The following is a 26,596-nucleotide window of genomic DNA, read 5'->3' as shown; positions in this document are numbered from 1 at the left end:
AGAACTACTTGCCATTAAAACATGACGTCGTACAGTACATTCTGTGAGTTACTTGGGTGAAGCCATGGTCTAAACCCACGACCCTACTGGTCACGGCAGACACAAGCTCCCTTGGGTGTGTCTCCTTTAGACCCTCTACCAGACGAGTCTGGGTGGAATAGGTATGTTCCAGGGAGCTCAGAGAGAAAGCTGTGGGGCTGGATGTGCCGAATCAGAACCGGGCTCAGCTCAGCTCCTCTCCCAAACTATTCTGCTGATTCAACAGGCTGAGAAAACCATTATGCTAATTCAGACTGTGATGAGGGAATCAGAGAAAAATATCAGTGTCATTTGCTGAAATCATTTCAGTTGATATCTTATCCACAGAATATCATTAGTACACCACCTAGCAGCAGAGCAGATGAACTCCATTGGGATCCTCAATTCTAGTAATAATCAATAAACGGTTACTGATATCAATAATCGATCACCCTTATTTTAGCCAAGTAAGTCTTATGGAGACTCCTGATTCATTCAACAGTCAAATGAGTTGATTACCTATCTAACCGATCTCCTCTGCGGCTATTGTCCATGCAATCTCTCTCTGCCTCTCAGGTCATCGTTTACATGCACATAAAATGGAGGGCAGCGTTGAGGTTCCAATTCAGAACTCATTTGTGCGGCTGCCGGCCCCCATATTCGCTCGGCATTCGCCGAGGGGACCCTGGGGAGCCCTATCACAGCTCTATATGCAAATGTCCTTGCACCTGGGCAACAGCACGGGCATACTGGGACCGGGAGCTTATTTATGCAAATCTTATAGAGTCAGAGCACAACACAGAGCCACAGACCACAGACTCTGGCCTGGTGGCTCTATCTCACAGCCAACATCCTGGGGAACACATGAGAGAGAGAAACAAACTCAGGGATCGTTGGAGAAAGTAATGTAAAAAGAGAGAGGGAGGGAGGGAAGGAAGGAGGGAGGGAAAATAGTGGCAGGGATGATGCATGGTGCATATAGATATAGTGAGTTGGTGGGATTGGGACACTGACGATTTAGAATGTGTGTGATTGGTTGACCCGAGGGAGGTCATAGGTTAGGTGTGAGAGGTGCTGGTGATGCTATGTGTGGGTATTGAACATTATTGCCTCTATCACACTTATCATTGTGGACAATGGGGGATCCAGTGTCCCCCGATTGCACCTGTTCTTGTGAGCTCCACACACACACACACACACACACATACATGCACACACACATGCACACGCACACGCACACGCACACGCACACACACACACACACACACGCACACACGCACACACACACACACACACACACATCCACACACACACTCATCTGTCACAAACACTTCCTCACCTATCCAACACAGGAGTTTGTCTCCTATCACAACACCATCAACGTGAGGCAATAACACCGAACGTGTTAGAGAATGTGTTCTCTGTGGCGAAACGAGAAGAAAACCAATCATCGTGCCTCTCAGCTGGCCATGCCACCCAACCGGGCCACACCACTGTGAGAGATATCACACAGGAAAACACTCTCCTCGCCGAGCGGCACACAACAGGCCACATTATTAATGTGCAAATGTATGCAAGACATTTTTAAAAGCGTAAATTACACAGCCAAATGAGGTAGCTTTACACTCTAATTGTTGGGATTATGAATAATTATGGCACATTCTCTGGAACTTTTTTTCTCCATGAAACAATGACTTAATTGAGTGAAATCCAACAGGGAAACTAGCTCATTTTCCAGTGGTCGACATGACACAGTAGGACACCAAAGAAGAGAAAAAGAAGACTTCTTATACTCTGTCCCTAATCTTCCCTGCTGGTGTCCACCTGCTCTATGCACCAGGTTGGGAAACCAACGCCTTCCGTATTCTGACATTATGTCTTAGGTTATGCTCTTCTGTTGTCTTGATAGGTGTACCCTGTCAAAGATTTCCATTTCATCATCCAGTCATTGGAAACATCTCTGAGCAGGAGTCAGTCTCCCAACCAGGTAAGAGCAGGGTATTTCCACAGTAATTAGCCTTGTGACTGTGTGCGTTTATGTAGCCCTGTTCACCTAGTGCTCTATCTCCCCCCGGTGTGGGGCATCAGCCAGGGGCCTGACGGGCAGCTTTGATGCTCTGATCACTGTGTGCCTCTCTTCTAGTTCAAAACCAAGAGGAAGATGAAGACGAGGAGGAAGAGGAGGAGAGGGAAAAAAAAGAAAGGATTATGACATGACTCGCTCTGGCTTGAATGAGTAATAACGAAGACGGGGTGGGCCGTTACGCTGTGAAGGAAGGATGAGTGAACATTGAAAGAGGAGTGTGTGAGTTGTCTTCGGTGATGCCTGCGAAGAAGGCAAGGTGTCAAGAAGGAAGGGATGGGAGGGAAGACATGGTTGGCTAAGCTCAGGCTGTCGTTGTTGTTGTTGTTGTTGTTGTTTTTGTTGTTGTTGTTGTGTTTGATGTAGTGCTTGACAGAGAGTGTTTAGAAGTCCTTGTGTTGTAGGAGACGGTGAAGGAGGAGGTTCATTTAAATGCACGCTCACTCCAGGAGGTGTTAGAGTGGGTCTACTGAGGATTCATCATGGCCTCTGTGATACGACCCTGGCCTCTTACAGAAGAGAGAGGAGTGCCAGATTCTCCCACTCTTGAGGTGTGATTGCTTTGCCCAACTTAACATAATATCACTTTAAAACCTAAAACAGACTGATGTCACCACATTTAGATACTGGAAGAGAAGAGCTTGCAAGGAAGAATTGTATTGTACTGTTATACACTCCCCTGAATGCCAGTTCATGTACATTTGAAATCATATACATATATTGAATTATAGGTCAAAAGAAACAATGACAATGTGTCCTATGATATCAGTTTGGACCAATCAGTGATAGACATTGAAATTCATTGGTCCAATTGCTCATAGAAACATAAGACTGGTGGCTTTTCCCTTGGAGAACAGCTTAGAGACTCAAAGTAGACGTGTAAGATAGAGTGTCTCCTATTGCAGACCTCATGAGAATGTTATATAAACCGAGAGAGAGACAGACAGACAGACAGAGACAGACACATGTAATTGTAAATGCAGCCCTGGGCATGTTCATATAAAACACCTTCATTTCACCAAAGATCATTCAGCTTTGAGGACTAATTAACACACACAGGCAAAGGCAAACAGCCAGGAGAACAATGGGATTAGATATGCGTGTGTGTGTGTGTGTGTGTGTGTGTGTGTGTGTGTGTGTGTGTGTGTGTGTGTGTGTGTGTGTGTGTGTGCGCGCGCGTGTGTAATTTGTCTATTTTATGGGCAAGAAAATAATAATTCAATCTGATCGAATCACCTGACTTAAAGCAGTCATTGACTTGGAGAAGCATATTTCAATTTCATCAACTCTTCGATAGTGTGGATGAATGATAAATGGACCTTATGTTCAAGGCTAAAAACAGATGGGGCATGTGCAACATGCTGTGCAACCTCTCTTACAGTGATGTGTGTGTGTGTGTGTGTGTGTGTGTGTGTGTGTGTGTGTGTGTGTGTGTGTGTGTGAAACACAGGTGTAATGGACCTTTATGCTACAGTTGCAGGTGTGGTTAGATTTAGGCTGAATCGGCACAGTGTTTCTGTTTACTCTGCTTGAACAATTCCCAAATTAACTGACACTTCACAGGAGGGAAAGCCCACGTGTACTCTCTCTCTCACGTCCATCAACAAGGTCAGAAAACTCACTCAAAAGCTCACAGCGGACTTCAATCGGAAAAGTTATCAGAGAGACAGAAACATCTGTGGACTGAGAGGAAGTGAGTGGAAACTTTTTGGGAGCGGGGGCTGGTGGTGGTGTTGGTGGAGTAGGTAGCAATTAGTGAAGCGCTAATGAATTCCCTCTCATTATCAGTGAATCAACAGGCCTGTGCTAATTATGTTGGCAGGATGGACTCCTCTCTCCCAACGCGTCAGGCTCAAGGTCCCTCTGGACCCAGAACACACTGGCTGAACCGCCAGTCGCCACAGGTGCTCCAGACACACTGCCAATGTAATGTTAACACAACAACACACACACACACACTTTATCTGTCTATCTCCATCGAGTCCCAGATGCCCTCTTCACACCAGTCTTTTGTTACTCCCGTTGGAAATACTACACCTGGGAGAAGGTGTTGATGTATTGTTGTGACGACCCTCTCTCTCTCTGTTAACTATCTGGTTCAGGGAGCCAGTGTGGGCGGGGCTGGGTGGGTCGTTGGCAAATGTGGTTCACCTGTGCAGGAGTGGCCTACAAGCTTTATCTGGTGAACCATTTCGTCTCTCTTCTCCCACAGGCAGGTTGGCTTCTGGTTTTGTTCCTTTTTGTTTCGTTCAGATCATACAACATCCCATAACACATATTCAATTCATCCATACACTACACACACTACTGATTATACAGACTTCACCTTACATTCTTATATTGTTTATCCTTTAGGGTAATAAATATATTACTTGATCATGTGTGGACTCCCCTGGCTTGGTCGCAACAGTATTCAGTGTGTGTCCTGGTGGTAAGGTAACCATCCTGGATACTGTCAGTAAAAAAATAAAAATAAATGAGTACTGCTCTCTTTGGTCACTGTTCACCTAAAATATTAAGTGTGTGTGTGTGTGTGTAGGATATTCCTCCATAACTTAAGCGGAGATCAGTGACTAACACACTTAATCCCAAGGGGGTGCTTTGTGAGCTGTAATTTAAAAATAGCGTTTTAATAACACACCACTGCTACAGTACATTAATCTCAGAATTAATTACCTACCCCACCCCCAGCCTATTTGCTTGAAAGAGGTTCTTTGCTGCATTTCTTCTTTCTTTCTTTTTTATCCCATATACTAGGGGATAAACATATTTATTTAGAGTATCTACAGAAGAGTATAGTTGGTTGACACAGTATTTCCACAACCACCCCGAGACATACGTGTATGCTATCAGTACAGAATGGCTAAAATGCGATGGGTCAATAGGCAGATAGCCTCCCCTCTAAACTATTACTCACCTCAAATGATGCTACTCAAATGAGCCAACATTTCAATTATGCTATAAATACTATATATACAATGAGAGTAATCTAAACATATTGTAACAAACATCTGGTATATTATTAAGGAACAACAGCACGTTCATCTACATTTTATGTAAGTACATTTTAATCAAACGTCACTCCAAGCCATGAAAATTCAATTCCGAGGAGAAATTAAAAGAGTATAGTTTGACTGCAAGACAACCCTAAAGGCAGCACAAATATTCAAAAACAATATTAAACAGTGATAAATAAAATATGAACCTTCTTTGGTAATATAACATTCAATCATCAAGGGAGCAAAGCACTTTAAACATAAAATTAATGAAAAACACAAGAATCATGTTAAATAGCATTACAATGCAATCACAGGCTTTTGTGAGGGTAAGACTATGTCTGGATGCATCAACTGTTGTACAGTGATTTTATTGATATTAAAGTTTTTCTTTAATTTTTCTTTGCACATTTCTTGAAACAGTAGGCTATAGGCCTACAACTTTTCAAAACAAACAAACCAAAAAAATCCATAAACCGTTAACCGTTAACACACACAAAAAAACAGTATCCTTTGTCATCTAATCAAAAGTTGAACCCAAACTCATAATGACAGACTAAATAGTAACTATTACCAACAATATGCATTGCAGGTTGGACCACTTTCATTTGAAAACAAAGGTGAAAAAATGTAAGAATTCCACAGCATAAAGACTTTTAAATACAGCACCTGTACAGAGAATATACATAAATCAAATTAATTACAAAAATATTCTGAATCAAGCAAGTAGTTACAAGTTGCATTACTGTAGAACTCTCAAAAAGTGCCAAATAAAAGCATTTACAGTAATCTATTCTCTCCTGTCTGCCTGGACACATGCTGACCTATTTTATTTGTGATTGATTGTCAGTTTAACTGTTGAATGTTTGTGTATGGAGTAGAGATTCAATATAATTGGAGAAATAGCTATATGCTGTAAGGAAATAATTAAGTTTTGTCCGTGTTGTGAAGAGAACTATGTAGAGAGTTGTGTTAACTGTTTTACAAAAACGTGCTTAACATTTGCATTTTGTGTAAACGTAGTGAACTGTTTTGCTGAACATGTTACTGTTCTGAGCTCATTATTGCTGTGGGCATCTTTACATAGAAATGGTTTAAGCAATCAAGAAAACCTGTAGTGATATGGTATTAGTGATGATCCTATATAGACAGCCCTATACACCAAATAGAGTGTGAATGAATGTGAACGCAGTCTAGTAATACAATTTACCTTAGAACACCGTCAGGTTATTGACAACACAACAATTGGCAATCGTAGTAATATAATTAGACAGTGGTTTTGTCAGGTTAATGAATACATTTTACTTATCCAAAGTGACTTACACCAAGTACATTTAAATTAGACAGTAGTTTTGTCAGGTTAATTGGGAATACATTTGTCTAAATTAAGTGAATCATCTATACATCAGTGATCATAAGTAAACGTCTATGCTAGAACCAGCTATTGGTAGTCACAATGCTAGAAGATGGAAGGATTATTATTATTATTATTATTATTATTATTATTATTATGTATTCTTTTATTATTATTTATTATTAGGAATAGTGAAAAGGCTTAACCATTTCACACCATGTCTCCTGACATTTCCAAGCTGTCTTTTCCTTTGATTAGCTGTGTTGGGGGGGAAAAAACAAAGAAATCCTACTGTTTGGTACATATCCTCCCTGACCTCTGTTGTGATGGAGACATGAGTGACAGTGATCTCCATACATCACACGGTGGCTGTTCTACCGTGAATAGCGGCAGCGACGTGTGTGAACTCTATGAAATCTCAGTGGAGTCATGGCCCCCAGGTCTGTGTATCCCTGATAACCTTTAGAATGGGGGGTGTAGTTCACGCCTCCGAGCCCCCCCACTCTCTCCTCCTATCTGATCGAAGAATCTGAAGGTGGGTGAATTCACATGCAGGGAAAACGGAAAGCGAGACAAGGCAGGCAGGCAGGCTGGCATAGATGATGGATGTCAGGGTTTTGTATTAAGCCTCATAAGGCGTAGTATGAGTAAGTGGAGTGTGTCTGTAAAGCTACTGGAGATTGAAAAGAAGCTGTTCTTCTGCACAGGGTATTTCTGGGGTTGTACCCTTCTTGATTTTTTAGCAGTGGTCTAGATGCCTCTTTTGCGGTACATATGACCATCATCTCAGGAGCTTTGCTGTCAATGTGCCGCTCTTTCATATTATTTAACTTCTCTCACATAATCCTTGATGTCTACAGGGAAATGGATGATTCAACTCATTCACCACACACATACACAAGACAATTCCTATACCAGATGTTGAATATTTCAATTATCGTTTGATTGAGTTATGGAATTTACAAGTCTCAAACCAAACCATGACAAAAAGACATGCATGTTCTTTTTTTGTGACATCAGTCTCCTTAGATTCCGGTATATTCTACATGACAACCCATTAATTCTGTTTACTTGTGGACAGGTGCTTGTCGGTAAAAGTAATTCTGTCAATCAATTATTCGGACTGCCTCTATTTTTTCAAACGAAAAATAAGTTGCTAATTTTGTCAGTGCTCTTTCTAGACACTGCAGGTTTAATTGCTAATTGTTAACTGGGAATGAATACATTTGCATATTAATTAGTTAGCTCATTTGCATTTTTAATTTGCTGCCTTCAAAGGGGGTGAGATAAAAGGTCGTACAATTCTGAATAATTTTAATAATTTATGCTCCATTGGTGAAAAGAAGCCGAACAGAAGTGTTCTGCGGATGTTAACCCCTGAGAGCTTTTACAGAATAAAGCACTCCAAAAATTGTTTTAACAAATCTAATTAAACGGGAAAAGGTCTGAACACACAGCCACCCAGAGCAGTAGGAGCTAGAGAGTGTCCTTAGGAACACAAACGCTCCATAGAGAGAGAGAGAGAGAGAGAGAGAGAGAGAGAGAGAGAGAGAGAGAGAGAGAGAGAGAGAGAGAGAGAGAGAGAGAGAGAGAGAGAGAGAGTGTGAGAGAATGAGAGAGAGAATGAGAGAATGAGTGGAAGTGGAAGATGAGACCATCAGAATTCCTTCCGGATATGATGGCCTCTGTCTCAGCCTTTTCATGGTTCAGACTGATCACACACCCCAAAAACATCAAAGATAATTATTCTGTGGTAGATCTTTGAAAGTTGTTTATGAGTAGGCTAACTGTGTAATTACAACCAGAAATCCACCATCTTCATTATCACCATATGTAGAAATGCATCAGATCAGCATCAAATTGTATTTTTTTGTCAAAATTGTTAATCATTTTTAAACAGATCTGGACAACTGAGAAAGTAACAATGGAGTAACTTTGATAGTCACAATGAATAGTAAAACTACCTTTGATAGTCTCAAGACCTCCCCTCTGAACTTTCCTCTATTCAACCACTCAAGTGTCCATATACTGTATAAAGTCTCCTTTTCCATTTTTGGGTGCCTAATGGAGGTCTGTTGGTTGCTCCCCCACAATCCCAGGTCCTCCATGCCCATTGTCAGACTGTCTCCTCTTCTTTGTCCCTCTGATCTTAATAACAGGCCCGGAGCCCTGAGCCGAGCGGCCCATTTACATCAGAACACATCCAGCCTCCATTATGGGCCTTGACATTTGGTCTTTGTGCCCATGCTCTTAAATTACATGCTGCCAATCTCAGTGGGCACGGGCGAGACGCAGTGTGAGCGGTGAGGTGAGAGAGGAGGGGTGGGGTGGGGGGAGGGAGAGATAAGTGAGAAAGAGAGAGAGAGAGAGAGAGAGAGAGAGAGAGAGAGAGAGAGAGAGAGAGAGAGAGAGAGAGAGAGAGAGAGCGGGCACACTCACTTTTGTTGCATAGCTGACTTCCCCTGTCCCTATCGCCAGCAGATAACTTATGTAAAGCAGCTGATGAAATCCACTCCCGTTCACGCTGTCTGATTGTCAGAATAAAGCTTGCATTCCTTTGAAAAGTGATTGACCGTCTGAAAGGGGACAAATTAGGGGCTTGTTCCTCTTTTCTTCTCCTGGTTTCGGGGCTCTGGGGCTTATTTGCGGCAGATTCACCCAGGCCCAAAATTAAGTGAACTCAGGCAAGGGCTGAATGGGTGAGCTCTGATTGAATAATTGATTTTCTTTGTGCAGCCTGTGTTTAAGAGGGATAACCAGACATCCTTTGGAGTGTAATGACTGTAATTACTGCGATGACTGGTCATGTCAAATATGACACAGGAAAGGACTGTTATTAACCTTTATTATCCACATAGAGGAATCATCAAACCCAATATCCTCTTGTCTCGCTCGTCAGTGTGTTTCACCTCTGCTGTGGCACGGTGGCTGTGGCTGAACGCTTGGATGAACCTGTTCCCTGTGTTCCTCTCTTGGACCACAGAGCGTGAGCTCGCTGGGTAATTGGCTGTGCAATCAGAGCCACTGGTGTGTCAACGACTCAAACCTAGTCTTCGGGTAACTCTCAAACACAACAGAGTCGAAAAACTTTTAGGTATGAGAGACGATGAGCTATATAGGGCTACTCAACTGTGTCATATACTGGATCCATATAGGCCTTGACCGCCGCAGCCGCAAGGCCTGTGTAGCACAAAGCACTAAGCACGTTTCTGTCATCCGAGAACATGGCAGAGAACTCTTCAGATGGTGATGACATTGAATACAATGAGTCGTCTCGCGAGGCGTATCCTTGCGAGACGTATCCTTGCGAGACGCTAGGCTATACAGTGAGTAGTCCGGGTGGATCATGTGATGTCCCCTTATGGCTCCAGAGTGGGTGCTCAGCCTCAGCCTCCTCGTCTTCCTCGCCTCGCCACCTCCGCCTCATAGCCCTCCCCCCCCCACGACAAACCTCTAGAGGAGGAGCTGCCAGCCTGCCAGCTGTGGAGAAGACTGGCATGCTCATTTGCATATGAAGGCCTTAATTAGGGACCACGAGCGCTCGTGCGGGGATTGTGACCAGCGGGCGAGAGGTGCCACAAGACTGGAGAGTGTGTGTGGGGGGGGGAGGGGTTGCCGGGCGGTTGAGAAGAGGACTCAAGGGGTGGATAAGGACAGAGAGGTGGCAAAAGACTATGGGGGTGAAAAGATGGTGTCTGGGGACAGGGGACAGGACTGGGGACAGGACAGGGGCACAGTGGTTGCACACAGAAACCTGTGCGATGCAATGATCTGTACTACGGCCAGCTACAGAATGAAATCATACCAATGTCCAACGCGCTTCAGCCAAGTTTAAGATCTGAGGGTTTTGGTGCTCAGCGCAGCAGTAAAGGACAATATAATAGCAAAACTATTACCTGGGCATTTCCATCCAGACTACTGGAGGTGCTTTCTCTTTAGTTTTTTTTTGCCAGCAGAGAGGATCGGTCTGTATGCTTGGCTCGGTTGAGTGCCCAATCAATGTCAACTGTGCTGTAGCCTCTTTCCAAGCGTGTTTCCATCACTTTGGCTTTGGATTTAAATTCTTCAGGGCTGCTCCAATTGTGCCTTAATCTGCGGAATTGACCTACTATAACCAAAGTGATGGAAAAACGCTTTTCTTTTTTTGCTGAAGCAAACCACGGCTCAGTTTCCTCCCTCAAATTTGCAGGCATAGAAAAGGTTAAGCCATCCCCAAGGGGAGGCGACATGATCAACAAACTACTACGCAGGGAAGCCTTTTGGATATACACTCTCAATGCAGCTGCTGTGCCCAGGTAATAGTTTTGCTGAATCAGACCAATCTTGTAATTTCTATTTCGACTTGACTTGGCAAACATTCACCGACAACTCACAAGACACACATAAAGCAAACATGTCCTCATTTACAACATAACGTTCTCAAATCCATCCAGAGCAATTTATATGAAGCCGGAGCTTTCATTCAGCATCCCCTTTCCTCTCCTGCTGTGTGTGTTCGTTAATGGGTTTCTAATTCCTCATCAGCGGGTGTCTGGCCTCTCTCCGCCAGCCAGACCGAGAGAGGTTGTGGCCTGGCAGGGTGCCACCCTGGGCAGCCGCTCCTAGGACAGGTGCTCATCCATGCCATGTGCACGGTGTCTGTGCTCCATCTTTTAAAGCCTATCTCAATTAATTCTTTATGTGCCTTTTTTTAAATCTGGGGCACATCTCAATAGTCTCTAAAGTTGTGCCCTCTCTTTGTCACTTTCACTTCATCTACACGGATCGTAAAAGAAGGATGGGTGAATGTGATGTGATGAAGTGAAGAAATCCTTACTAGAATATGCTTACACATCTTCCGGTTCTTCCGTGTCGGTGCAGATCAAGGACTGAAGGAGAGGGGAGGAAGCACCACTGTAGATTATGGAGATCCGGCCTTGGAGTAAACCCCTTTATGTCAGTCCATAGGTTCTACTATAGGTTCTACTTCATTATTGTGAAGATATCAAACCCTTATCAGAAATATGAAAAAAGCAGACGGTCTTTACAGAGAGCATCTTCAACTGACAATAAAACATCGGAAGCACAGAGAAATATGCATCCTTCGCCGTGGCTGTATCCTATCATCCTCGCTCTCTGCAACAAAGCATCCGCATCCTCCGCACTAACCAACCGAACCTGTCTGCCATGACACTTCCCTGGCAGTAATGGTCAGATCACTCAGTACTAGACATCACAGATCTCAGTAAATCCTCTGTCTTAGCTTCCTCTGATCTCACTGAGCAAGGAGACAACACTTTCATAGCCTGCTCCGCTCTCTCACATAATGGCGTCTCCTCTTTGAAGGCGCGGCAGCACTGTTTCAGCTCTTAGATGTGAACGTTCTGCTTTTATCACCTGTTTTCCGAGCCGAGTTCTGTGAAACGAGGAGACGTTTCGTTTTAACTTGGACCCACAGACAAGGTGAAGAGGTAAGGAGGTTGACAGGCGTGCTAAAGGATTATAAACATTGGGGGTAACTGGGAGGATTCAGGCGAGAGACCAGACAGTTTAACAGCCCTTCATACCAACTCTGAGAAGGAAACAAAGGCCAATTCTGTCAGTGTCCTGAAAAAAAACTTGCTTGAATGTATGAACCAAATTTACGATCTTGTGGCTAGGTTTATAGTACCCTTGTAGTGTCAATGCACTGCCTGCCTACAATCTACTGTAAGACCACCCTCAACTACATGTCCCAGCATGCAGTGGGAGACAATTCCTCTCATCAGACTTGGAATGCTGCCCTTGGCAACCGTATGGGTCATGGTAGTGCCAGTGGAAAGGTCCGGGTGGTCCGGAACCCTCTGTCACTCATAGGGAGGGACGTGTCACAGAATCACTGTCTCAACATCAATCTGGGATCCAACTGCTCTGTAGCAGATGGATGCCCAGCAGGAGGACAGGGGGCCATGCCCTGGGCCCAGACCCCACACAGAGAGCACTCTGCTGGGGTAATAGGGACCACACTGCTGGGAGAGCCCCATAACCCCAGCCTGGGTCCCCCACAGATACACCTCTGGATGAGAGCCTAATGTAGAGTATGATTAATGAGGAAGGTACGGTGGTGTTATTATCACTGGAAAGGCCATGATTGTTAATGATGGGAATCCTGAATACGAATTAGTTGGAATACATTCTGACTGTGCTAAAGATAGCATAGGAAAAGCTTTCAATGAGCAACTGCAATACTTCAGTGTTGCTGGTCCCTATATAGCTTTCCCTCTATCAAGAGGATTACTGAGTGAAAGTTCTGTGCGCCACAGCTACATGACTGTAAATATGTAAAAATATAGGGCTTGTCAGAGTTAGCATAGATATGAAAACATCTGTTTACCATATTCAAGAAGCAAAACAGTGATAAATATGGTCTGGGAAGGGAAGAAGGTGTCCTGTCTTCCATGAGTGAGGATCGGTAATAATATTCATAAGAAGACCACCTACTGGGCCATGAGGACGACTTGTTCCTTAGCAACAAGATACACACTCTTACAAGCGACGTCTTGGGAAATTTTGTCCGGATTGGGATGCAGATAGGAAAACAACAAAAACCTTTAACTAGGCCATATTATACTGTAGGCATGTTATGTAGGCTGGCTCACTGGGTGTCTCGACTGACTGAAACCCTCTGAGCCGCGGGAGAGCAAAGACTTACATATTTCAGAAACTATATACAGTATTCACTTTTTCCTCAGTGAGCAAGTCTGAACAATGAGACTATTCTCTTTTGAAATGTGTGAACCATAACCAAGTTTCTTAACGTGGTGAGATGTCTAAACATGCAAATGACGACACAAAGGACCAAATAAAGACACAGAACGCGCAATCTTGCAACAACGTAGATCTTTATTTGTGAAAAAGTACAATACCTCGTCCTTACAAATATGCCTAAGAAAAACTTGAACTGAAAGAGAGCACTGTAAGAACAAGGGAACAATGGTTTCATCATCATTGAAGAAGAAGAAGTGATTTATCTATACATGTAGATTAACACACCATAGGATGACAGTGGTCTTATTTCAGCTTCATCGCTAACATATTCCACACGATTAGCACAAACGAAGAGAGACAAAGCTAAATTTTGTTAATACATCAACAAAATATTGGAAGTGAAAATTCACTTTTACACATTTAAACTTTCAGTTTTAAACTTACTGAACAAAAATAACCTTGCGTTTGCTAAACCTACCAAGTTTACCAATCCCATTTACTACACTTTCAATTTCAATTCGGTTGTCAACCAAGCAATCAAAAAATAAACAGCCAATAAGGAGAATTGGTCTTGTGCTCTAAACCTACATGATGTTAGATATCTCTTTTTTATTATTATTTCCAATCAAATTATTTATGCCACATTCAAAAACCCATCAAGGCTGAAGCTCAACTCTTATATTCCACACAGAAAGAAAAAGTATTATTTTGATTTCTATGTTATTGTACAAGACAGGTACTAACAGATACTGTACAATGCATGTATAAGTATATGAATGGTCAGGAACCATCAACTCTACACCCTATTCCCATAGCATTCTCCTGCCAATTCTAGGTAGCCACAATCAGAGGTGAGTTTCCAGAAAGATCATCTTTCGTCCGTAATAATAGACTTCAGAGGATCACAGTGTTACAAATCTGTCAGGAAACCCCACCCCTGAGCATAAGTGTGAACATGGTGAAATAACAAACTCCCTGATCACCACTGGTATGGAGATCTGTACGTCATCTACGGACTAGACAAAAGACTAGCGCTATTTTGTTTCCACGGATGTGGAGAGTTTTTGGTCAGTTATGGACTCAAACCTGAGCTCTAGTTCCAGAAGCATTAGCATTAACTGTCTGTGTCTTTTTGGTGGTGATACCCAAGCCTGAACTTCCTCCTCACCCATTCCTCAAACTGTACATCCAAAAGGCCACAGAACAGTCAACAGTGAGTAGTAGGATCTGGTGATGAATCTAGCCTCTCCCTGTTAATGGTCGATTAGAAATCTCAACTGTAATGCACATCGGATACCACTTTTTCTTTTTTCTTTTTTTTTTACATTGTAACAATTTTGCAACACCAGAAATCACTCTTGACAAATAAAGCAAGACATTATCTAACAGAACTGTCATTGTTGTCTCTTCTTCTCTGGACAAATAAACAATTGCGAGAGGGAGGAAAATGAATGAGCACCCATATGTATGTACACACACACAAACACACATGGGACGAGAGCAAGGGTCTTTACAGAGTGACATCATATTTGTGCATCATCATTTTCCTTCGTAACCAGCAGTACTGGAAGGGGTAGAATGAAGATGCCCCTAGAAGCTGAACTGAAGTCAGTTTTAGGTTCTCCCCAACATAATTGTTACGATAAGGATGGAAGGAGGGTATACTGATCCTAGATCTGTGCCTATTGGGAAAGTTCCACCCCCACTCCATTGGGGGTCCTGTAAAGGTGGGCGCCTGGGAATATTCCAGCAGAAGAGCATAATCGCCCTCTCGTGGAGACAGAGGCATCCTGCATGTCAACTGAATGTCCCTGGGAGAGAGTGAGCCGTCTGTCTGTCTGTCTGTCCGTCCGCTTGTCCGTCCGCCCACAGCACCTTCGGCATTCCTTGGCTCTTGAAGCGTACGTTAAGGACGTCCGTTTGTAGAGGTGGGGGCCGGGTGAAAAGGGGGTGAGGGGGGTGTTGTTTTTCTCCTTCTTTTACCTGCTGAGGCGAAGCTTGATGGAGTTCTTCACCACTGGAATGGGGTTGGCAGGGAGCAGGGGCACGTCAGAGAGGTCAGCAGTTGCCATCTTCCGGGGGGGGGGGAGTGGGATGACGACGACAGGAAAATACAAATGATGAGAGAGAGGTATTCAGTTACATGGACACGCATACTATTTTGACCCAGGTTTGCCGAGTCCCGGTACTATCATGAACCAACAGGAGTTTACAGTGTAATACAACATCAAGGCATGTTTCAATGTCTATGGCTCATACCTTAACTTCTGCCTCCATTTTCACTTCATCTTGAGAGGAAGGCATTTCCTCATTGACCTGTGAATAAATAATCAAAAGAGTTGAAGAGTGATGATTCCAACTAATATCCAAAATATTATGCAAACTGCAACAAAATAAAAAAGTCCTGAATATTTCAATATGTGATGAAAGGGAAGAAAAAGAAGAATGTTTTATTTGCCATGCAATCAACTTGTCAGTCAATTGTCAGCCATAGGCGGCGCCCCTGGAGCAACTAGGGGTTAAGTGCCTTGCGCAAGGGCACATGCAGCTCCCTCCTGAGGCAGGGATCGAACCAGCGACCTTCCGATTACTAGCCTCTAACCTCTAGGCTACCGCCGCCCCCCAGAAGAGCTGGTTGTTTACCTCCACAGCAGAGATCTCAACCCCAGCTCCAGCTGCACTGTCCCGCGCAGTCTCAGTCTCAATGGCTGGGTCCTGACAGAGCAGGAAACAAACAGAGAATACCATCAGTCAATGGGCTCCGATGGGGTCACATTCAATAATCAATACTAACCAGCCATGGCTAAAGGATCCAGGGGAAGCAAGGGGTTAATGTTGATGGTTCTAATCACACACAGAGTTGATGACTTCCACATTGCCCCCACGGGTGATTTAATTACATTGGAATTGAGTTGTGTGGAGACTGAAGTGAACTTTGAATGCAAGCCTACCTCCTCGTTGCTGAGTTTCTTGGCTGTGGTCTCCTCCAGCTGTGGGGAGCCTGGTCTCATCGCTGCCGGAGGGCCCATGAGGGTAGGAGTGGGGGTCTGGCTGGGTGGGGGTGTGTTGGTGGTAGTAGACTCCATATTGTCTTCTGCTGTCTGTGTCTCAGTAGCTGGCTCCTGCAGGGGACAGAGGAGAGGAGAAACACAGAGCCTTATCAGACAAGCTCCAACTGGATCAACAGTACTGGATACCATTGGCAGGTAGCCATGACTTATGAGAGTTATGTAGTCAAAAGGTCAACTCGGGACGTGAATGAAAGATCGGCGGCACAGGACAGTTTTCCAAATGTAATCTAGCATCTAGACATGTAGTGCTCTTGCGCTATCGATGGCGCCTTCAAAATTGACCCAAAGGGGCAATAAATAATGTTGTAATGTATTGCATTGTATGAAGACTGATGTGTGATGGGAAAGACTTCAAATCCTGCTTACCTGCTCTACTTTGAGCTTCTTGACAGTTGCTTCTTCCGGCTGTGGGGAGCCTGGTCTCTTGGCTGCTGGGGGGCCCATGGTAGGAGGAGGGGTCTGGCTGGATGGTGGAGGAAGGGCAGTAGAACAACCCTGGTGGGTCAGGGTGGGCTTGGTGCCCTCTGTTGCTTCTCCTGTAGACTCTGCCTTGACCTGGGCCTCTGGGTGGTTGGCTGCAGCAGGTCCAGTCCTGTGTCAAGTAAATCATAATGAAAAGACTGTTAAAAAACTAATCTCTAGACAATGGGCAGAATTGTATTAACTGGCGGACCTAAAAAGTTCTCACATAAAAGACGTCTCCTTATGTTCATGCTTTTCCATTGTTAAATATGGTTTAAAGAGGGGAAGAAAAAAAATCCAAGACACAATCTTCAGTCCCTTGTCAATAAATGTTCATGGGACTAACCTCCTACAACAACCTGTTAGCCTTCAAGGCTCTACCCCAGTAGTGACCAGACCAGCATGGGTCTGGTACTTACCCTATGGGGCTGGGAGGGGGGCCGAGTGAGCCACTCTTGGCATGGGCACCCATGGGTAAGGCTGTGGGGGAGGGCACATTCATGCTGTTGTCACTGTCTATGGAGAGGTCCATACTGCTGTCATTCAACTGACGCAGCCCCTCTGTTGAGTGCTACAGGACACAGGGGGAAGATGACAACAACGACAAAAAAGGTTACAACAAAGCACATATTTTATTATTATTATTATTATTATTATTATTATTACTATTATTATTATGACATTATGCCAGAGCAGAGGACACAGTCTCCACAAAGGTAAAGAAGCAACTGAAGTACTGGAAGTGAACAGACCTTCCTGCGTTTCACGATGGCCAGGTTAGGCAGCAGCTGGTGGAGCTGTCGCCTCTTCACGTGCATGGCCGAGATCTTCATGTCCTGCTCAAACATCTTGCTGCTGATCGCCTGCCTATACACTGAACCCATTCACATCATAGACAGATCAAAGTTGTATTCACCTTAAAGAAAAAAAGCTTACCACTTAACAATAACAATACATAATTACAAGCAAAAAGCATAATTTTCACAAAATACAATCGGAAAAATTTCATATTCTGCAACATCATCCTATTGTGTGATACTGTCATACAGGCAATGCATGAAGTAAAGTAATAGTAAGCCAGTATGCTTACCTGTGTCTGTGAAGGACTGGATGTCGAATGTTAGGTCCACATTGAGGTTGTCAGATCCCTCCATTTTCTTGAAGACAATCCCGATCACCCACATTGTGCTGTACTCCTCTCTAGAGCAGGTACGGCCACAACGTTAATCTTCAAAATGACATCCCCCCCACACACATTTTCCCTAGTTTTCCTCTCTTAACAGATGCATTTTCCATAACATTGTAATAACGTAAGCCATCGGGGAGTGAAGTGAAAGGTTGTTGCTACTAGTATCATGAACAATGTCGATTTAATCATAATCTGCTCACTTCTCGCTGCCTTCCTTGGGGCCAGGAAACGACTGTGGGTTTACATGAGCCAGGGTGATGAACTCATTCTTCTCCAGGTTTCCCACCAGGATCCGGATTTTAGACTCCACCAGGCCGACCCTGCCAGGTACAAACAGAAACACCACCATTACAAAAGAGAAACGCACCGTCTACCAGCTGACAAGTCATAAAGTAATATCTTCTTGCTTTAGGAGCACCGCCGCTACGCCGTCAACTACAGGAACGCAATGCAGACTGGCATAAAATGTATTCAAGTTCAAAACAAAAACATCCTCATTCATTCATGTCTTGTTTTGTTTTGTTGTTGACACCCTCAGTACTCACCATTCAAGATGCTGCTTCTCTGTTGGCGCGCTTGCTAGCAACACAATATAATGCCTTGGAACATAAAAGACAGAACAATGCCATTACACCCTAAAAACAAGAGGGCAGACAACCAACACCCCCAAGGAGGTGTACCCCAGAGAAGGGCCAGAGAACCAACACCCACAAGGAGGGGTACCCCAGAGCCCACCAGCTACTACACGTGAGGCCTGACCGCCCTCAGTCTGCAGTAGGTTAGAGGTCACACACACATACGGGTGGAGCAAACCCAAGTCCTTAACATAGGTGACATACGCAGTTACCTTGCAGCTATCACCTACAGCCGCTACATGGTCAGACAAATAATTATCTACGTCCATGTCAATTAAACTACCAAGCCAACGTATATGGAGACACTGACGTCTGATACAACCATACACAAACAAAATAACACTGATGTTTGACAACTACAAATAAAAATGTTACGTCTGTCAGCAACAACGGCTAATTTTAAGTCAATACTGCTGATACAAAACAGCAGACCCAGGACAAGACCAGGGATGATTTTAACAAAGCTGAAAGACCAAGACATTTCTTAGGCTATCTTGTTGATAAAGACCCATCAGTTAACTTTACAGAAATCAATACTAGCTTGTTAGATGCATTTTCTACAATGACAATATATGTCAAATCATATATTTAAAATAACTGCAAATGCAGCAACTACATTAGTAACGATTAACCATTAAATATGTGTATATACATCATCTGGGATAACTGTGTCAATCATTAGTTCAACATCATCAAATTGTTAGTAAAATCATAGTAGCTTGCTAGTTCTCCTTGAATCCTTGGGTTAATAAGGGATTATGACAGGTCCATGTAAACTAAATAGATAAGATTTAGATTTTCAGGCCACATTGAAAATAAAAGGTCTGAGCCCAGAACACATGATTGATTTATTCAAACAACACATTACAGAAAACCAATGCAAAAAGTCTGTAGCGTGGCAGGATGCTCTCAGATAAGTTAAATCTAGCCGGATATTTCCTGAGGTCTGACCTAAACAACAAAAATCAGTGCTGCATAATAACTGCTGGATAGAGAGGCTAATAATTGAATGCTCAAATCCATGGGCTAGCTGACTGAATGTGAAGCATTTTATTTATCCAGATCCCAGGCTTGTGCTGGAAGTGACTATCCAGGGTTGGTGCAGTGTGTCTCTTCCTCTGCCAGCAATCCAGAGAGGAAGGAAGGAGAAGAGGAAGGAAGAAGGAGGCTGCTTGACTGCAGTGTTTGGGAAGGTTCAGCCAGGGTTTGCTTAAGGCAGCAAGGCAACATGTCAGGTCTTCTCAAACTTCCTCCAGAGACACCTTAGAAAGGTGGGTCAGACTGATGTTCCGGGGAAGATTTAACCAACTGACTGATGTCAATCAGGATTTGGGAAAGGGGCCAATTCATTGCATCATGCTCTTACAACGCCCAACTGATTTTAAAAAATGGAGGGGGAAAAAATCTACTCTTCCAGCCCATCTCACTCAAGATATAAGTATGAGTAGTTTTCACTACGTTGGCCCAAACTGGTGGGTGAAAAGGGAATATGCTTTCCGAATGAGGGGGAAATTAGGGAGTACATAAAATAAAAAAATTTTGACATGAAATTGAGTGAAATAACTATTTGGTAACATGCATTGTTGTAATTGAAATGCTTATCAGTTTACGATATGCTACAATGTATCAATTCTCAATTCAGAGGGAAAATATTAATTTGAGCTATGATCAAAAATTGCTAAATAGAATTATGGAAGATGAACCAGTCTACAAAATCTGACTAATAAGAAATACATAGTGCAAATTGTGAACTAAAGCATTTTATTTGGTATTGGAATACAATATAATGGCACAGTAAAAACCAGGAGAATTTAACTTTTAATAAGAATCCTTACAACTGGAGTACCTACCTTTAGTAAGACAAATACAAACATCAAAATGAGTTGCGCTTACATACGGTGTCATAGTCTATACTTAGCTGTGATAATAAAGTGATTTCTATGAGAATCAAAGGGATGCTTAGGCAAGAATAAAGCTGTTCGAGTCTTATCAGGAAGACTTAATAGTTTATTTGAAAATTCAAAGTGAATAAGTGGTTCACATAATATAACGTGGAGGAGAACTTCACATGTACTGAAAAGGAGTGTGTGAGATGAATGTGTGTTTTGGAAATAGAAATCTTTATTGAAATAGTGAAAGTGTCTCACCATGTGTGTCCAACAGGATAAGCAGCTTAATACATACTTGTATTTCTGAAAGAAGTTTGGTGCTTCAAATAGTTTGGACCACTCTGCTTTATTCTGCAAAATTTCGTCTGTGATGGCAAGACCTGTTGGGGGATGAGGGAAAACGTGTTTAACTATAAGGAGAACCACCAGACAGTTTTCTGTTCATATTTGAAGTTAATAGAAAGACATAGTCTCTAGTTTTAAAGGGGATAGTTCACTATTTTGACACTTTTTTTGTTGTCGGCACAGATAGATCCAAAAACAAATGTAAGTGTCACAAAAGCAAACCATCTCTTTAATGTAAAGGAAACGAAAACAGACCCTGTTTGAACTCATCCACCATGACAGCTCGTGTGGAGGCAGACACGTTGTAGGTGGAGTTCTGCTGGGGGTATGCTGGTGTGATGATGGGCATCAGGTGGTACCGGTCACTAGGGGTCACCTGAAACGACAGGGAGAAACGTTTTCAGTGCCTTGCTGAACATTCCACTGACAATAACAAGGTTTAAAGGTCAGTTCTGAAAGCAAAACGCTTACGTAGGAAATATGATTCCTAATTTTCTGGATAACTTTTTTTTGTTTTCTTTCTTTCTTTCTTTTTTTTTATGTCTGAAGCTGGACAGTCATGTTTTGTTTTAATGTTGTCAGATGCATTGCAATATGTGACAGAAGTTTGGTGATCAACGTTACCCTGGGGTCCCACACAGGAAGGTTCAGGTTGCAGTCCTCCGGCTGCTTCAGCAGAACTGGGTTGGGCCATTCCCTGTAACACAACACATCTCAATTTTAGACTTGACCAAATATAACATCAGTCAGTCATACCGCAAATGTCACCTTTCATCGGTTGTAAATAACTGACATGACATCAGTCACATTACATAGCTATGAGAAAAGCAAAAGAGCTGAACTGTCTCATTTCTTTGTGTCTTTGAATTTTAATAATTTTAAATAATTTTGCCATTTAGCAGACGCCTTTATCCAAAGCGACTTACAATTACGAATTACAGGGACATTCCCCCTGGAGTAACTGAGGGCTAAGTGCCTTACTCAAGGGCACACTAGTAGTGGTGTGGCTTCAGGCGGGATTCGAACTCACAACCTTCCGATCACAAGTCCAACTCACTATCCACTAGACCACCACTACCCCTCAGAATTTTGTTAGGACCTTTGCAACTTCAATACTACCTTTCCATGTTGTTCATCACCTAATCAAGATGAGCACTAAGAACAACTTTCCCACAGCTGACTGAGTTAAAATGGTCAGTCTGGGGGGGGGGGTCACAGAATACAGCTGAAAACACTGACCACTTGGAGAAGACCAGGAAGAACTTGTGCACCAGAGTGGAGGCCACAGCGTTGGGGTAGAGCTGGCAGGTCCTGGCCACCAGCATGGCCCAGGACACCCCCCCGAGGAAGCCCAGGATGTTAGAGTAGATGTTGTGACCTGAGAGGGATAACAACAATATTAGACTAATTTTATCTTGACCGATGTATGATGTACAAGCAAATTCAACTGTTATGTTGCTATTTGGTCTGGATGGGTACAAAGTGTGTGTGTGTGCGTGGGGGGGGTTTCCAGACTGGGTTTACGCAAGATCAACATCCACATCCAACTACAAGCATCTGACTCTGTGGTTTTTGTTTCCCCTAAGACAAAACTGATTGGGTAGTAGTTGCCAGGCAGCAAACTCAAACCAAACAAATTCACCATGGCAACATGGGGCACTGTTGTGTCCTGGTAAAAATGCACTGACGTCTTTTTTTATTTTTTTTGGTACACCCCCACTAATCCTGTTTAGGCACTGAAGGCCATCACAGGTCAGTCTGGGCATTGTTTACATGCAATTAAGTTGATTGTGTGAAAGGATAAGCTGAGATAACCCCCTCTGCCCAGTACAGTCTTTATAGTAAACATACTGGCATGAATATTAATTCACACTTGCACACGCCTCTGACAACATCTTCTTGAATGAGAATATCTTCCTAGTAAACGTCCCTGGTAAAACAAAGTATGATGAATGAAAGTCAGATCAAACCCACGTTTAGCCCATAGCTTGATGGTCCTCAGGGTGAGTCTGAAGTTCTGGATGTTGGGCACAAGGTGGAGGATCTCATCGGTGACTCTACAACCTAAAAAGAACACAACTCAGTCTATAACAGAGATGGCTACAACACAACACAAAGCAAAGAGCCGCCTCAAAACCTACAACACAGCAGTTGCTTTCAACAAGGTGTGAAGTCAAAAATCAGCCCTTTATGGGAAAACAATGAACTGTAAGGCCGTAACTTTGGGCTGTATAGACTTTTAGCCATACAAGCAGCAGTGTTTTTTTTTACATTGATTAGATAGCACTGCTTACCATTGAGACTTCTTATACAACGGATGTCCAGATTCTTCAGTAGCCCATCATCTCGAAGGTCCAGATTCTCTGGGATAGTTTGCAAAGCTAGCCGGGCAAACAGTATGTCAATCTAGATACACAGAAGAAAAACTATCAATAACACACACGCAAATGGGGAGGACATCTAAATTAACATTAAAAAAAAGCAGTTATATAGCTTTTTTAAAATTATTATAAAAATAATACCTCAATGCTATCAAAGGACAGTTTGATGACAGGAACAAATGCTTCCTCCACAGCCTTGAGAAGAGGGAGAGGAGCAGCATTTTCAATAACAACAACAACAACATGGTAATCGTCATGCTGTGACATGTATACTGTACACTGTAGCTTAAGGTATTGTTACCCACCCTCAAGTCTTTGACCTCTTCTTGCTCTTTCAGCTTATCATAGAACGATGAGAAGAAATCTGTTCTCTCCACATGGCGAGGCGCGACACACAGGGCATCAATATCAGCACCTAGAAGAGGAGTGGAACATCTTTAACATCACATCTGCAGTCTTTTTAAAATGAGATGACTGTTCATTATCACAAGTAAACCGAAATGTCAGTTGACATGACATGTTGTCTGACATCACGTGATCATGTGCCTTTTGGACTGGTATTTGATCCCAACTCACATGCTGTAGGAAACAAATCCCACCGATCACAAGACTGAGGTAAAATGAGATGAAATGCTGACTGAATCTAAATGTACCTTTTGTGTGAACTCCTAGTCTGTAGGAGCCAAAAGTGAAGATCTTTCCTCCAACAGTTTCAATCAGTGAAGCAGGTAGATTCTGTGAGAAAAACACATATCAGCTAATTGCATTCTGTGGCATTGAAGACAAACGTGCATTGCTGTTGCAATATCGTTATATCATGCAGAGCGAACTGTAACAGAAGGATGAAATTAAATCCTACCTTCACTTCACTGATATTTTGGATCCACTCTTTCACCAGTGTATTCAATTTACCCAACACCAGTATTCTGTGGGAAAAGGCACACATAACAGGCATGTTAGAATGTAGAAATGTGGCATATGCAGTGGCACATAGGAAAGGAAATCAACAGCCATAGGTGACACTTTCACACTACTAGTGCCAACTTCATCCACTAATCTAGACATTTACTGGGCCTTTACTGACATTTACTGGACCTTTACTGACCCATGATCATTATCAACAGCACTTCAGACAATCTTCTTCTGACAAGGTCATTCTTTTGACTACAGAAATCCAAGATCAATCATCTTACCGGCGCTGCAGCTCTAGCTCCTCCTCGAACACGCCATAAGGGTTCAGGGTCTCAGTCAATTTGTGTGTCAGGACCAGGTCTGCCTCCTTGGGCAGGGCCAAGCTGATGGGAGAGGTGATCCCATAGTGCTTGGAGGTCTGCTGGGCTGTTGGCAACTGGTTAGCAGTTGGACTGAAACAGGACAAAATCAATCAAACAATCAGTTAAACTTCATTCATACAGTACATTACAGAAGTGCCATTTAAATGTGCTGTACAGTAAAAAAAACAAAAAAAAACAAACAAAAAAAATTTGGTGGTGATTATGTGATCAATTTGTGATTCTGATCATTGCTTTCACACTAGCCTGGACTTGGTATAGAGACCACTACCTTACTTACTGGCCTGTGCTACAACACATCTCTCTGCATGTCCCAAATTGGAATACAGTGCTGCAGCTACATACCGTTTAGGATGTACTTCATTCAATACAGAAGTCATGCAGTCACTAGCTAATTGCTGTGGTCATTTTAGACATATACATAGCCAAGTCTTGCCCAAGAGTGGCTTATTGGAAGAAGGGTTAAGTTAGCCCACTGGCAACCTCGCAAATATCCCATGCATTGACTCCTCCTTTGGAATGATGTTTGATCCTCTGCTGGTTGTATCTTGTAAGCAACACTACACAAAGCACAACTACTCGAGGGGGAACTAGTAGCGACCTGCCTGGCTGCGCTTCTTCGCAGTTCGTGTAGAGAAGATATCATGTGCCATCTGTGTTGTGCTAGCTAGCTAATAACTCTAGTAAGCTAATAATAACTCGTTCTTGTTTACTTATCAAGACCACTTGAACGTCAAAACACACTAGTTAGAATTATGCATAACACTCGTGGGAGTTGAACGAAACACATGGTTAGTTCTGCTGTTTCTCTATGTCATTTCCAACAACAAAACGTTAGCTAGTTAATTGACCAATGCGACAAGATAGCTAGCTAGGCCCGATCACCATCGTCACCCATTCCAACACAATCTGTTCCAACGAAAAAGCATTATACTTACAAGGGCATTGTAGCAACCTCCAGATAATACAATCAACCCCCCCGAATTTCCCTTCTCATACTCGTTTTCTTTCTCATCAAGCGTATGTAATTCCCTTATATTGAACATTCAGCAATGGAATTTGCACCTTTTGTTTCCACTAAACATGGCGCGCGTGCAGCTGAGCTGTCACCGCAAAAAAAAAAAAAAAAAAACGTTGACGCTTGCGTATACGTCATGACGTAGTGCACGACATGTAACGTATGTGAGTGAGTGAGTGTGTTACATTTATGTATTTTATTTAATTATAATTATAATTTAGCAGACGCTTTTATCCAAAGCGACTTACATTTGTCTAAAGTAAGTGAATCATCTATATATCAGTCACCATAAGAAAAAAAGTCTATGTTAGAGCTAGAGGAAGGAAAAATAGGATTACTTTTTAATTACATTTTATTATTTACAGTAGAGGAACTGTACAAGGGGGTAGTGGGGGGTTGAAGAGGTCTTTAGGAGTCAAATACATTACATTGTGTGTGTGTGTGTGTGTGTGTGTGTGTGTGTGTGTGTGTGTGTGTGTGTGTGTGTGTGTGTGTGTGTGTGTGTGTGTGTGTGTGTGTGTGTGTGTGTGTGTGCGTGTGCGTTTGTTGCAGATGTGATGTCGAATCAAGATCTTTGATGAGTTATAGCCCTGCCTATAATCCCTTGAGGATTTTATCTTCTATGGTACTGTAAGACATTTGGATTCCCACACTGGAGACCAGGATTTGAATCCCACTTGTGATGTGCGTGTGTGTGCCTGGATGTGTGTGCTTTGCCAATGTGTGTGCGAGGGGTTGAATCATGAGGTCAGTCCATCTTTGATGTAATCTCTTTGATTACTTTCTTTATTGCAAGTGACTCAAGAGGGATTCATACATTTGATATGGATAATTGAGAAAATATAAATAATGTTTATTAGGACTACTGTAAAAGCTTGATCATCTCATGATCTCAATACTGTCATGACAAAAAATGCAATACTGGTGCACATTCAAGATCATGTCCGTCAGACAGAGCAGATTTTTGGTGCCACATTTCTAATCTTGTGAATTGTTCCGGAGGAGAAATCAGCCTGGAAAATTAATTGCAATGATTGGGATGGAATGAGGTTTAATCAAGTAAAAAATTAAATTAAAATAACAGAATTTATTTTTTTTCTGAAACGGATCAATTTCTATTCCCTTCCTCTAGCCTCC

General features: G+C 42.8%; 1 protein-coding gene across 1 annotated transcript; it reads right to left on the bottom strand.

The window, feature by feature from the left end:
• Positions 1–14,428: 14,428 nt before the first annotated feature.
• LOC308174118 (poly(A) polymerase beta-like) lies at positions 14,429–25,519 on the bottom strand. The gene is made up of 22 exons (XM_080549183.1): positions 25,380–25,519; positions 24,343–24,513; positions 24,009–24,075; positions 23,803–23,884; positions 23,455–23,564; positions 23,291–23,344; positions 23,063–23,174; positions 22,743–22,832; positions 22,008–22,146; positions 21,393–21,465; positions 21,024–21,144; positions 20,719–20,803; positions 18,445–18,498; positions 18,100–18,219; positions 17,801–17,910; positions 17,463–17,584; positions 17,130–17,281; positions 16,615–16,840; positions 16,129–16,299; positions 15,821–15,892; positions 15,437–15,493; positions 14,429–15,249 (listed from the first exon to the last, which is right to left on the bottom strand). The coding sequence occupies exons 1-22, from the start codon at positions 25,385–25,387 to the stop codon at positions 15,157–15,159; spliced, it is 2,289 nt and encodes a 762-aa protein (XP_080405309.1). The 5' UTR covers positions 25,388–25,519; the 3' UTR covers positions 14,429–15,156.
• Positions 25,520–26,596: the final 1,077 nt, after the last annotated feature.

Source organism: Nansenia antarctica (assembly GCF_963989245.1).
Source record: "Nansenia antarctica genome assembly, chromosome: 1".
NCBI classification, from domain to species: Eukaryota; Metazoa; Chordata; class Actinopteri; order Argentiniformes; family Microstomatidae; genus Nansenia; species Nansenia antarctica.
The sequence above is the reverse complement of the archived record's forward strand: the minus strand, read 5'-3'. Positions and strand labels throughout refer to the sequence as shown.

Coding starts and splice junctions, on each gene's coding strand:
- LOC308174118 (XM_080549183.1), bottom strand. Junction 23,345..23,454: donor AAGAGGTCAAAGACTTGAGG/GTGGGTAACAAT, acceptor CCTCTTCTCAAG/GCTGTGGAGGAAGCATTTGT. Junction 16,841..17,129: donor CCCCCTCCCAGCCCCATAGG/GTAAGTACCAGA, acceptor TACTTGACACAG/GACTGGACCTGCTGCAGCCA.